At 34.4% G+C, this 12,594-nt stretch overlaps 1 protein-coding gene across 12 annotated transcripts in view; it reads left to right on the forward strand.

Annotated features, from left to right (window-relative positions):
• AKAP13 (A-kinase anchoring protein 13) overlaps nt 1-12,594 on the forward strand; it is a 375,368-nt gene that overhangs the window by 335,412 nt on the left and 27,362 nt on the right. For all 12 annotated transcript variants that reach the window (XR_012486996.1, XM_074295087.1, XM_074295091.1 and 9 more), the window contains 2 exons: nt 7,690-7,757; nt 9,274-9,340. Coding sequence is in view for 11 of the 12 variants with exons in the window: in XM_074295087.1 (XP_074151188.1) it covers nt 7,690-7,757; nt 9,274-9,340 (135 nt within the window). In the remaining variant the exon portion in view is untranslated. The remainder of the gene's footprint in view (nt 1-7,689; nt 7,758-9,273; nt 9,341-12,594) is intronic.

The raw sequence follows: 12,594 nt of genomic DNA on the forward strand, positions 1-12,594 counted from the left end.
TTCTAGGATTTAATGCCAAATTCATGCATTTAATTTATTGCCTGATCCTCATGACAGTATTATAATATTGCATATGGCATCTCTCTTTCTGAAAATTTCAGTTATTTTAGATGATCATAATTTCTTAGAAAAGCAATAGGGTTTTTTGGTTTCGTTTTTTTTTTTTTTAATGAAAAATATTTTCTTCTTCCCTTTTGATGTTTGCTGGACCAGATTGCTGGATCTTAATTTTAGCTTGTGTGAGAATGATCCTAGGGACTAGGTACAACCAGTATGCATTAATTAAAAGGATAGTTAATGAGCATCATTAAAGGAATTTTTATCAAAGTCAGGAAGCCTGACTTTTCAAAAATAGCTTAAGACAGACTTACTTTGTTTCCTTTGTGGATGGGGTTGCCTAACCAGCAGATCACATATTTCTATACATAAAGTTTACCTATATTTTAGCTACACATCAGATAAAACTTGATGGTCTAGTACAACACAGGAAAGAATATATGGCTTAGAGTCAGCTAACCTGGGTTTTAAATGCCAGGACTGCCATTGTGTAACCTAGGGTAAATCACTTAACCTTTGAGCCTCAGTTTATTCAAATATAAAATGAAGATTTTAAAATAGAAACCATTCAGTGTCAACTTCGAAAGGAAATTGGAAAGGCCCAGGGACCCTATGCATAACTCTAATTCCAAAACCCAAATCACTAAGGAGATTCTTGTTTGCCTGGCGATCAGACTAAGTGATCAATAAGGTCCTTCTACCACTGAAACTCGGTGATTGTGTGAATCAAAAGAAGAAACTAATGTTATATAATCATTAAGAGAGGAACAGCATCTGGGATTTAGGGCCTTCTATTATCTTATCTAATCAAGTCACACCTGGAACATTGTGGTCAGTTTTGGGGGTCTGTGGCATATCAAGATGGTTACATCCAACAGGTATTAGGTGTTGCAAGACTTGACCTTGGGAAAGATTTGGGGACTAAATAAGTAAAACTGTTAGTTTTCTTTTTAAAGATAATAAGTAATGCCATGAGAGCTGATGAGAGGACTGTGAAAGAGAGAGGGTATCTAGAGAAAGAAAAGCAAAGCCCTGAGTTACACACACAATTTTACAAAAGGGAATGTGATTGTTTGAACTAAGAAATTAGAATCCAGTAGTGAAGTTCTCTATGAAGAACAAAGGAGACAGAAATATAATGCAGGTTGAAAAGCAGGTCCATAACATTTTAATCTGGCAAAAGACCTAGAGAACAGACTTTAAGGAAGAAGCTTTGCTTGGGTCAGGATTAATCTTCTTTTAAAATTTGGTGACCTAGGAAAATCCATCCATTTAAAAAATTCTACACTGCTTAAAACTTATCTTGAGTCACATCAACTGTTCTTTCTCACTGAATGCCCTGAAGCATTCTGCTTTTCAAAAACTTTATGTGGACTACAGGCCAATGGACCAGCTACATTCTGCTTTTTTGGCTCTTCCCAGTAGTTCCTTTCTGGTTTGCTTTAGTAGAAGCAAAATGATCCTCCAGTTACACCTGATTTATTATATATTGTATGGACAGCTTCTAAGTACTTTTGTGATATATTGGTTCTCTAGATTAAAAATTGACTGGCTATAATCCAGAAACTTTGAGGGACTTATGCTTTGGTTAGGTTTTGCTTTTTTTTTTTTTTTTTCCCAGTAAAGGAAAGCAACTCTGGAAAGGAAATTCTTGGCAATGAGAATTTATTACTTATGCATTTAACTTACTCCAAAGAGGCGAAGCTTCTTATTTAGGAAATTGGGACTTAGAAGAAGAAAGAACTCTCAAATTTCTGATGCAAGCATTAAAATAATTTTTTTTATTAAAGGAGAGTTTAAATTCTATTCTATTCTAGTTTTTATTCCCATATACATATGAGAAAACTGTTATTCTATGCACTTCTAGTGATTTGGACCTTTTTTCCTCTTGTTGTATATATCAGTTGTGTGGCTGATTCACTTACTACTAGGAACATCTTTCATAACTCTGCATCTACTCTATATCAGATCAAACTGGACAGTCTTGTTCACTTCCCATAATATTAAAACAATGAATTACAGGAAGCCTTTTAGAAAATATACTTCTATTATCTTTATACTATTTATCCCAGATTGGATTCATTTTGTTTATATTTCCTTCAGTATGACAGGAAAGAAAGGAGCAATTGCATTTTTTCCATCCTTGCATACTATCCATGTCCTCCAGAAGCAAGGGAAACTATATTAAATGTAGACTCTCATGCCCAAATTAGTTAAAAGGAACAACAGAGATAAAAAACTTTTCACTACACCTGTTGTAGAGAACTATGATTTAAACTGATTTCAGTCAGAAATTGGCTCCTAAAGGGATAGGAAAACACTTCTCACTTTAGGGTTCTGGTTGAATTTGTATGTGACTCATGAGAATCATCATAGCACTTAGCATTGATTCCATTGTAGAATTTCTGTGTGTCTTAACCTAAGTCTTGTATTTTCTCTACAGAGTTGATTATTTCTTTAAAAGATCTAAATTTATTTTACCTGTTGTTTTTTTTTTCCCCCTGGAGGACAACAGCAACACATGATCTATAATATTCACTAACGCTTTTTATGAAGGAAAATTAAAACATTTTTGTCAAAAGTAGTGTCCTCCCTTATATTTTTTCATGGAGAAATAGAAGAAAGGAAATAGAGGCCTATAGAAGTCCAGGGGGGAGCTAGCTCTATTCCCATTAACTATCCTTTGAGACAACACTTGAACAGGCTTTTTGAAGGCAAAAACATGTTGCTCACTTCTTTTAGGAAATCTGAAATAGTTAGCCAATCAACTTTCCTGTAATCTCTTTTGAAAACTTAATATGGTTGGTGCAGTGGACATCAAAGTAGATTTGTCTCTAATTCTTTTGTTTTTGCCTGTTGTTTCCCTCCTCCCCCCACCCCCTGGGGGAAAAAAGATAAAGTATGGTATTTCAAAACACATGACCCTGACATTTCAATGAGGTTGATATTTTTACATCATCCACACAGAGCAATAAAAATGTCCATCATAGTTGTGCTCAAGACAATTTGGTAATAAACTGAGTCCTTTCAAGTAGGTGCTTGAGCATCTTTGAGCAAACTCCATTTCCACTATTTATTTAAATGAGGTTTGTGATCACAGTTTAGCAACATGTCTTTAAATGGCAGCTTTGTAGGAGAGTCTTAGTTTTGTTAGAAAAACAAATGTAGAGGAAATTTCCATTTTGTTTAAAATATCTTCTTTAACTTCCTTTTGGTTTTTATGTTCAGTTGATTAGTGTCGCAGTTTGGACTCATCAGGCTACTTTAATATTCCTAATGTAGGATTTTGAATGTTGCTAAAACCGTCTGTTAAAATGATAATTTTCCATCTCACAAAGCAGCTTTGACAGATGGATTGCAGCAGACCATTGGAAGTAGCCCTGAAAGAAAGTACATGCAGCCCCCAGCCTAGAAATTGGTTGTGTTTTAAATGTCCTTTTGTAAATTAGTTGTTTGAAACTCGGAACCAATTACCCCACAGAAACAATCCGAAATAGAAGTTGTATTCCCAGGCTATTCCAAAAAAGTCACTGTAGTTCATAATGTAGTTTAAATAGTACATGCATATAGTATGAAATAATAGAAAACAATGCATATTGCAAAATCAGAAATTAAAGAAAATAGAAACATAACAAAATTTATCAGTCACTTATTTAAATATTAGAATTTGAGGAAGAGAAGATTTACTTAAAAGGTTTAAGAAGCTTTTGAAAAGGAAGATTGATACAGTAGATCATTTCAAGAATTTTAGAAATTGATGGCACTCAGTTTTCATATTGTATTTCTTTAAAGCTTATAATTTTTCCCCAAATAATTATATACACAAATTTTCCTAAATTATTAATAGTAATTTTACAATTGCTAGCCATGATTAAGATTTTCTGTGGAATTAATGTGAGGTAACAGGAATTAATCTGAGTAACTAAGAGAGGGTTGAAAAGTGGAGCCAAAAAAAGGGGTTAATGGGATATCTACTAGACAGGACTTACATAGTTTGAAGAAAACTGAGTTGTAGAAGACAGAAAAGAGGAGAAGCAGCATCACTGTAAGAGGCCCATTGGAAAAAAGAAATTGCATTATAGAACAATAATATTGCATCATAAAAGTTCCACACATCAGGCATCTACATACTATTCATCTAACCACAGTGCTGCAGGACTAAGAGGACCTAAAGAGTAGAAGGAAAGAGGCACACAGAATTTTGGAGAGTGGAAGTGGTAATGTGCAACCAACTATCAAATGAAAAATTACTTTTAAAGCACTTAACAAAGTGTCTCACAGGGAATAGGCACTATAGAAATGCTTATTCCTTTCCCTTCCCAGTTATTTGTGCAAATAAGATAATCACAAGATAGTTGGCTATAGTTTAGGGAATGAGTACCTATATCTATTCCATCTTTCACCCAGAAGGTAGTCAAAGAATCATATTGGAGTGCATTATGTTAATTAGCAGAGTCCATTATATATCTCCTAGGTTCCAGTCAGCATATTAGGTTTCTGAAGGAGAAGACAGCAAAGAAAAATATGCATACCCATTTGATTGATTTTGCTTTTGAACCACTAAAGAAGACCACAGACAAAAAAGTTTGGGGTTGGTTTTTGACTTAACTTAACCTATAGAGATAGAAGCTCAAACCATCACAATGCATGTCCTGTTCCTATGTATAGGTTTTTCCCTACCCACCCCACCTCCCATATAGAAGTCATATACTTTTGCATCTTCAATATATTCAAGAAGTAAATATAAATAAAGGAACAAGCATTTCCTGTGGAGAACCTCTTTAGTTTGTATGTATTCTCTTCATTTGAAAAGTAGTGAGAAATCTCTTAAGTACAGAAAACTTTTCCTTTAATGTAGTTATTAACTATTTTCAGTCATCTTGAAATTATCAGACTATATATACAAGTTACTTCACTGATTAGTCAATGTGTTTTATATCCTTAATACCTTGAATCAACTGAGGAAGGACCTCTGAAAGATTTCTTACTAGAAAACCCCCAAATTGGTATTCACTTGATCAGGTTGGTTTAATTTGAGGTCCTGAAATTATGATTTGTTATCAGTAAATGATTTGTATGCCTAGTTTATATGCCTATATGCCTGGGGTCATAAGAAAATTTTTTGTGCACAAAATTGTTGCAAGTGGAAAAAATTTATGAATTCCTGGAACCAGAACAAAGTACAGTAAAAATAATACTGGAATACTATCTTACGGCAGCCTAAAATCTTTATTAGGCTTCTTGGTTAACATGTCACATTGCTGTTTGATGCCTGCAGTTCACTAAAACCTCCGAAAACATATCCCAGCACCCTTCATCCTCCATTCAACAGAAACAACTACTGTATTAGTACATAAGTATCTGTCACAACAAGTTTGCTATTGCTAAAGGGTAACAAAGGGTCATTTTGTTCATAATTGTTCATACCAACACACCTTCCCCCAAAAAATCCATCAAGAAAAAGGACTAAAACTGAAACTGAAGAGGGACATGATAAGCATTTTCAGGGGTTGTTACATGGAAGAGGAATTAGTTTAGTTAAGTTCCACATGACTGCAAAGGACAAAACTAGAAGCAATGTGTAGCAGTTGGCAAGATAGCAAATTTGAATATTATCTAAGGAGAAATTTCCTAAGGACATTATCCAGAAGTGAAACTCAGGAAAAAAGATGAACTCCCCCTCAATTTAGATTTTCAAAGATAGATCAAATAACTGTGTATATGGGGTGTTTGTACCTTAGTTCCTCATCTATAAAATAGATGTTTCACTAAATTACCTCTTATATCCCTTCTAGTTTTAATCTGTGATCCTGTACTTTAAAAAAAAAAAAATCTTTGCTCAGATTTTGAGTAGTCTATGAGATAGTAATTCTGTGTCTAAGGAAGAGACCCTGACAGATGTGGAAAAAGCAAGATACCCTCCAAAAACATCTATTCCCCTTAGCCTACCTGTTATAGCCCCATCTAATAGTTATAGTAATACTGAAAAGTGTGGAGATTTATGTTGGCTTATGTTTGCCTACCAATAGATTAGTGGTCTTAGCCCAAAGTCTCCTCTGTCAGTGTACTTAATGACCACTGAGGCTACTGCATTCCTTGAAGAACAATTTCAAAAAGAAATGGGGACCACTAATCCATACAACAGATTATGTCTGTGACCTGCATATTGATTTAGTTTTAAAATGTAATATCTGTGGTTTATTGTATGTTTTATGTTGTTAACTATATTCCAATTACATTTTAATCTTCTTTGGGCTACACTTGAGAGTGTAGGACCGTGTACTTGATACCTCTGCTTTAGAGTACCAATTTATTGTAGTGTTTATCCAGATAATATAAAAGGAAGTTAAAAATTCATTTTAAATATTTATTGTCTCCCAAATTAGTGAAATTGGTTGAGAATTTTACTGTCTTGACATAATTGTCTTAGTGTAAACCCAGAAAAAAAAAGACTTGTAGGTAGAATCATAGAATTTTAAAGGAAAAAGGGATCTCTTGAGAGAATCTAATCAAACATCCTATTTTATAAATAAGAAAAATGAAATGTGGAGAGGGTGATTTGTCCACCATCATATAATTAGTGAAAGAACCAAGTCTAAAATTCAGTTTGCCTGACTTATAATCCTATACCTGTATACTACATGAAACTGATATTACAAATATATTGGTAAAAATAACAGGGAGAAGAAGAGGTCAGAATTTCAGGCTAGAATGTGGCAAGCACACCTTTCTCCATCGCTTGTATTCCCACCTCCAAGAAAAAAAAATAGCTTGCTGAAGTCATTTAAGATGTTGAACTTATTTCTCTGGGAAATCACTACTTAATAATCACTATCTGTTACTGATTTCCTGAATGTTATTTTTTTGTGAGGGATGCTTATGTAGGATGTCCTCAGAGATGAAGCTTTATCTGTGAGTGCTGTATCTACCTATCTTTCTGCCCTTTTGTAATATCCCCACCTAATGATTCTTCTAGGGAACGGGAATAAAGTCTTCAATGTGTAAGGAGAACTTAAGAAATAAAATGAAAAATCAAAATTCTTTCCATTGTAAATGGCAGATTACTCTGCTAATTAAGAAGCTCTCATTTTTCTGAGTAATACTTCCTTGAAGTGAATTGAGGGCTTCTCTTTGGATTTTTGTCTTCCTGGAAGCCAAGTCATAAGAAATATCTGAAAGTAAATCGTCAGTCAGGCCTCTGCCACAGTCATACAAATTACATCTTGTTTTATTTTAGTTCCTTCTTTGTATGTCCTTTATTTGGGACTCTTCATTTGATGCTCTAGACATCTGAATTGAGCACAGAATCTTTCATCTTTAGAAATTGTCAACTTCTTGCCTATAATGTTCCAGACTTGTAATCTTAGTTGATCAGGAGTTCCTTCTTGCTCTGGTTTCTCAAAGTTTTGTGGCATCATATGAGTAGTTTCTGGAAGAGACAGTGTATCCAAAGGATACAGTCTGTAACTACAATTTGAAGATTGCTGAAAGCATGGGACTCTAAAGTGTGGGAGACTTCAGTTAGGGAGAGAGAGAGAGAAAGAGAGAGTGGTGGGTTTTTTTTTTTGGTTTTTTTTTTTTTTTAATATATATATATATTCTTTGTGACCTTGGATCCTGTTTACTTTTCAGATTGCGGTGCTTTTGTCCACAAAGGTTGTAGAGAAAGTTTGGCTTCTTGTGCAAAGGTCAAAATGAAGGTAAGACATTTCTGCCTGAAAGACAGGACTTAACTCAGTCAAATCACCTAAATAGTTGTAGAGAAAAGCTGTTTTTTCTTTGGAGACAAATGGGTGGGGAATATGATGAGGCATATTATTTTTATTTAATTGTTTTTAAATTAGGTTAAATCAGTTCTTTTACTTGTCTGATATAAAAAGAATTGTTTTAGCTTTTGAAAAAGAAAAATGCTCTTAGAACCTTTAAACTTTAAATATGGTATTTTTTGATTCAAATAAATTTGTTATTGGTTTATATTTTCAGGTTCTCTGCTCTTTTTGTATACTGGCCACTGTCAGAAAAGATCCAGTAGAAATCAGGTGTTTTGTAATTTCTTAAGCGTGATTTAGGATCTCTTCTTTATAATGGTATCTCTTCTCTTTCGAGTATAAAATGTTTAGGTCATGTCAACAAGAGAAAAAAAAATACCAATTAAGCTGGTGGTGCCTGAAACTACTAGCACTATATATGATCTATAAATAAATACATAACTAAGGCCAACAGAGGAGATAAGGCATAGGGACTAGATCTGAAGTTTTATTGACATAGGGAACTTCTCTGCACTTTATAGTCTTAGAGAGTTGCCTAGTTCATTGGGAAGTTAAGGATATTTGTCTAGTGTCATGTAGATACAAATCTTGAAATCAGACTTCCTGGTTCCAACACTGGCTCTCTATCAACTGTGTTATAACTGCCTCTCACAGGTTAACATATACTTAGGGTAGTACATTTTGGTGTTGTTTGTGAGTTAATATTTGTATTTTTATCCATGTCATATTTCCTTATATCATTATCCCCTTGTAGGAAAGCAGCACTACACAGTTACTTCTATACTTCTCTCCAGTCTTCTGCCCCTATCACCAGCAGCACCAGGACTGTATGATGACGCATGTGTTGTGCAGTTATTATTAAATTTCCTAGAAAATGATCACATAGATGATCACATCTAAAAAAAAGACTTATACAATCCTAACTATAGAGTCAGAAAGAATCTTAGAGGTCAGTTAGTCGAATTTGCTCATTTTATAATTAAGGAACTGGGTTCTAAATAGTCTGTCACTTGCCCAAAGCCATTTCCTTCTCTGGTTCATTTTATGGATGAGGAAACTGAGGCAGAGTTAAATGATGTACCCAAGATCACACATATCTAGTGAGGGTCTGAGGCTGGATTTGAATTGGCGTCTCCTGACTTCAGGCTTGGCACTCTATGCACTGCACTATCTAGCTGTTATGCTGACACTCAAGGATAGAAAAAGCATTCTCTCTTCAATTGTTTGCCCAGGAATTTGTGTCAGGTGTGTCGTTTCCATCAGTGGCTGCTTATGTTCTCTTTGTTGTATCCTACAGCAATGTGTGAATTTCTTAAAATGTGATTCTTAAGGATAGTCATCCTTAGTCGTGCTTGATAGGCATTGTGAAACTTTAACAAAGTCCAGGTGGACAGTTTTCTCTCTTTTCTTTTTTAGTCAAACTGAATTCCATTATTTCTTCTTTTAGCAACCCAAGGGAAACCTTCAGGCCCATGACACTTCTTCACTTCCCACAGTTATTATGAGGAATAAACGTAAGTAATAACTAGCCTCTCTCTCTTACTTCATGTTTCCTTGTCTTTTTAATCAGCTGTTCCCAAGTTCTCACTTTTATGAATAAGTCATTCAATATAGCATTCAAGTTTTGGAGGATTTGTTTTTGCATTCCCACTATGCTAATCTTATTATGCTCAGGATTTCCAGAATGATGTCATACATTAGCTAATTGTTTCTTTAACCTTCCAGTGGATACTACTTCCCATGGATTTTTAACTCTGATCCAGCTTTAGTAGCACAGGTACCCATGGAATATGCCTAGTTATTGAAGCTATTTCAGGAATTATTTTTAGACATTTTGTGCATTTATCATAATATTAAAGTTTTGAACATTAGCAAGACTTTTAAAATCATCAATTATGTATATCAGAATCTAGGAGAAATTTTGGCATCTAGCAAAAAAAAAACTCTTATAGTTAGATTGAATTGTTAAAGAAATATATTGACTAGGATTGATTTCTCATAGCAAAAGATATTTTCCTAGTTTCAGACAGAATTTTCTTCTGGTTGGCTTATTGTGTTCAGTCATTTTCAGTCACATCTGACCCTTCATACTCCCATTTGGGGTTTTCTTGGCAAAGTTACTGGAGTGGTTTTGCCAATTCTATCTCCAACTTACCTTACAGATAAGAAAACTGAGGTAAATAGGATTAATTGACTTCTTTAGAGTCACACAGCTAATATATGAGGTCAGATTTGAACTCACATCTTCCTGACTCCAGGCCTAACACTTTATCAACTGTGTCACCTATCTGCCCTAGCATGTAAATTGGTGGTATATAAATGTTTATTGCCTTTCCATTCCCCAGTGTTTTCATTTTACAAATGAGTAAATGGAAATCGATAGAAATTATTGTGAAATTAATAGAAATTAAGTTACTTCCTTTAAGTCACAAAGCTTTCATTAAGCAAGGATTAGGATTAAATATAGATCCATATTATGCTGATAAAGCTTGTGTCATTTAAAAAGGTTTGAGAGACATAGTTTCTGGGTAATTTAATCATTTTATTAATAAAGCTAACAGATTATTAATAAAAGGATAGTCATTTGGCCATCTTTCTTAGACCAAAGACAATCATGGAGATGGGCTCACAGTTTATATATGCATTTAATAGGGGTTTATGTCATCCTATCATTATATCTTCCCTGGATAGAGAAATTATCTTTATACCAGATCATTTCTAACCTTGGACTGTCTAGAGACAAAAGAATCTGTCTCCATTCAAGTTTGCATAGAACACATTGGGCTTCCCCATCTTAGATTAAATTCCATGTCTTGGATAGGGTATGACCAAAATGAGGAGAATAAGTACCCTATCATTATCCATAGTAATGTTTTTCTAAAGAAAAATTGAACTTAAAATCAGAACTTTGAAAGAAAGTTTCTCCCTAATCTATCTCCCCAAAATATGGGTTACTAATGATCATTTCTCACAAAATATATCAAATGCCCAGACTTAAGCATAATGTCATAATGGAATAGAAAAGCTCCAGGACAAATTGCCTTCATCCTCTTCTGATGCCCTCCTTTAGAGACCAGTTAATTTCAACAATTTTGAGTTAGACAGCTGAAGACTGCAGAAGACCTGAGGGAGACCTGCTCTTTTACAGGTTACAAATGAACCATATTGTAGGAAAACGGTGTGAAAACTTCATATTTGCAAAATAAGTAAGTCCAGGAATGACTTTATAGTCATTTTTATAAATTCTTCACCTTCACAGTTTTTAAAGGCAACAAACTGACCTAATTCATCTAGAATACATTTTATTGGCATAAAACTGTCCAGGTACCATTGCTATTACTTAAAATAAAGCCCATGATGTGTCATGCTCATCTCAGCACTTGCTATTCACTAGATAATTAGTTGACTTACTAAAAAGGCCTTGAAAATTCAGATAAACCTCAGAATTACTTTTCACTTATCGTCATGCTCATTCCCTACACAGATTGTTATGGTAATGTTAGATCTTCTTCCAAGATGTCCTCTACTTTTTAAGTCTGCTCTATCCTTATGGCTACCACCCTAAACTAGGCCCCTCATTTAATGCATGGGTTATTGATACACCATCCTCACTATCCCTTGTTGCTACATCTATTTCTCTAATCCATAAAGACTCAATTTGATGCATCTATGATCTCACTGATATGTGCTCATTCCCTGGCAGAATAAAAAGCAGTTCATCTGTGCTTTCCTATTCTATGTGGTTTTTGTCCGTGTCCTTCTATAAATCTTCTATAAAGAATCTATTTATCTTGCTGAAGGTCAAAGTAATCTTTATCATGTTACTCCTTTGCTTAAATATCTTCAGTGACCTTGTTAGTACACAAGTAACCTTGTGTACTAACATATCAAGTCCAAATATTTCCCTCTGGCTTTTAAAATCTTCTATAATTAGAATCCTTATAAGAAAATTTAACTAAGGGCCTATTGTGTTCTCCAGCTCTATGTTAGACAATGAGGAAACAAAGATGATATAAGACAGACACATTTCTCAAGGAATGTGCATTCTAATGGTGGAATAAGCCATATGTACAGATAACTGTTACATACAGCAGAATATGTTAATTGAAGAAGAGAGATCCAGAAAAGCAGTGCGAGAAATGCAAAGATATCAAATCATTTCCAGTTGAGGAAGGAAGAGGGAGCATAGAAGGATTCATAAGGGAGTTGGAATCTGAATTGTTGAAAAAAAGGAGAAATGGCAACAAATGGAAGTTGGGGGAAGAAAGAGTATTGGAGAATGGGAAAAAATGATTAGTGATTTGGTTTGTCTATAGTGAAGGTCTCTGTTTCTGAAAGGTGTGGCAGTATGTGTTATGGTCAAAGTACGTAGACTACAAAGACTACAAACCACACATGTAGTCTTATATTGCACATTAAGGAGGCTGTGTTCTGCTTTATTTCTTAAATGGTGGGGTGCCACTGAAGATTTTTTAATGAGGGTTTTATTAGGAAGATTACTCAGGCAGCATTATGAAGGATAGATTGGAAAAGGAAAAAACTGGGAGGCAAGATATCAGTTATTATAATTATATCATTTGAGAGGTATTGCCATGATTATAGTGGGAGTAGAAAGAAGAGATATGAGAAACATGGTGGAGACAGATCAAAATTTTGCAGCTAATTGTATATGAGAGGTAAGGAAGAAATATAGTCAAAGATGACTCCCACATTTCAAGACTGGAAGGTTTGGAAGATATGGCCCTGGCATATAAATGCTCATTGAGTA

Source organism: Sminthopsis crassicaudata, chromosome 2, assembly GCF_048593235.1.
Source record: "Sminthopsis crassicaudata isolate SCR6 chromosome 2, ASM4859323v1, whole genome shotgun sequence".
NCBI classification, from domain to species: Eukaryota; Metazoa; Chordata; class Mammalia; order Dasyuromorphia; family Dasyuridae; genus Sminthopsis; species Sminthopsis crassicaudata.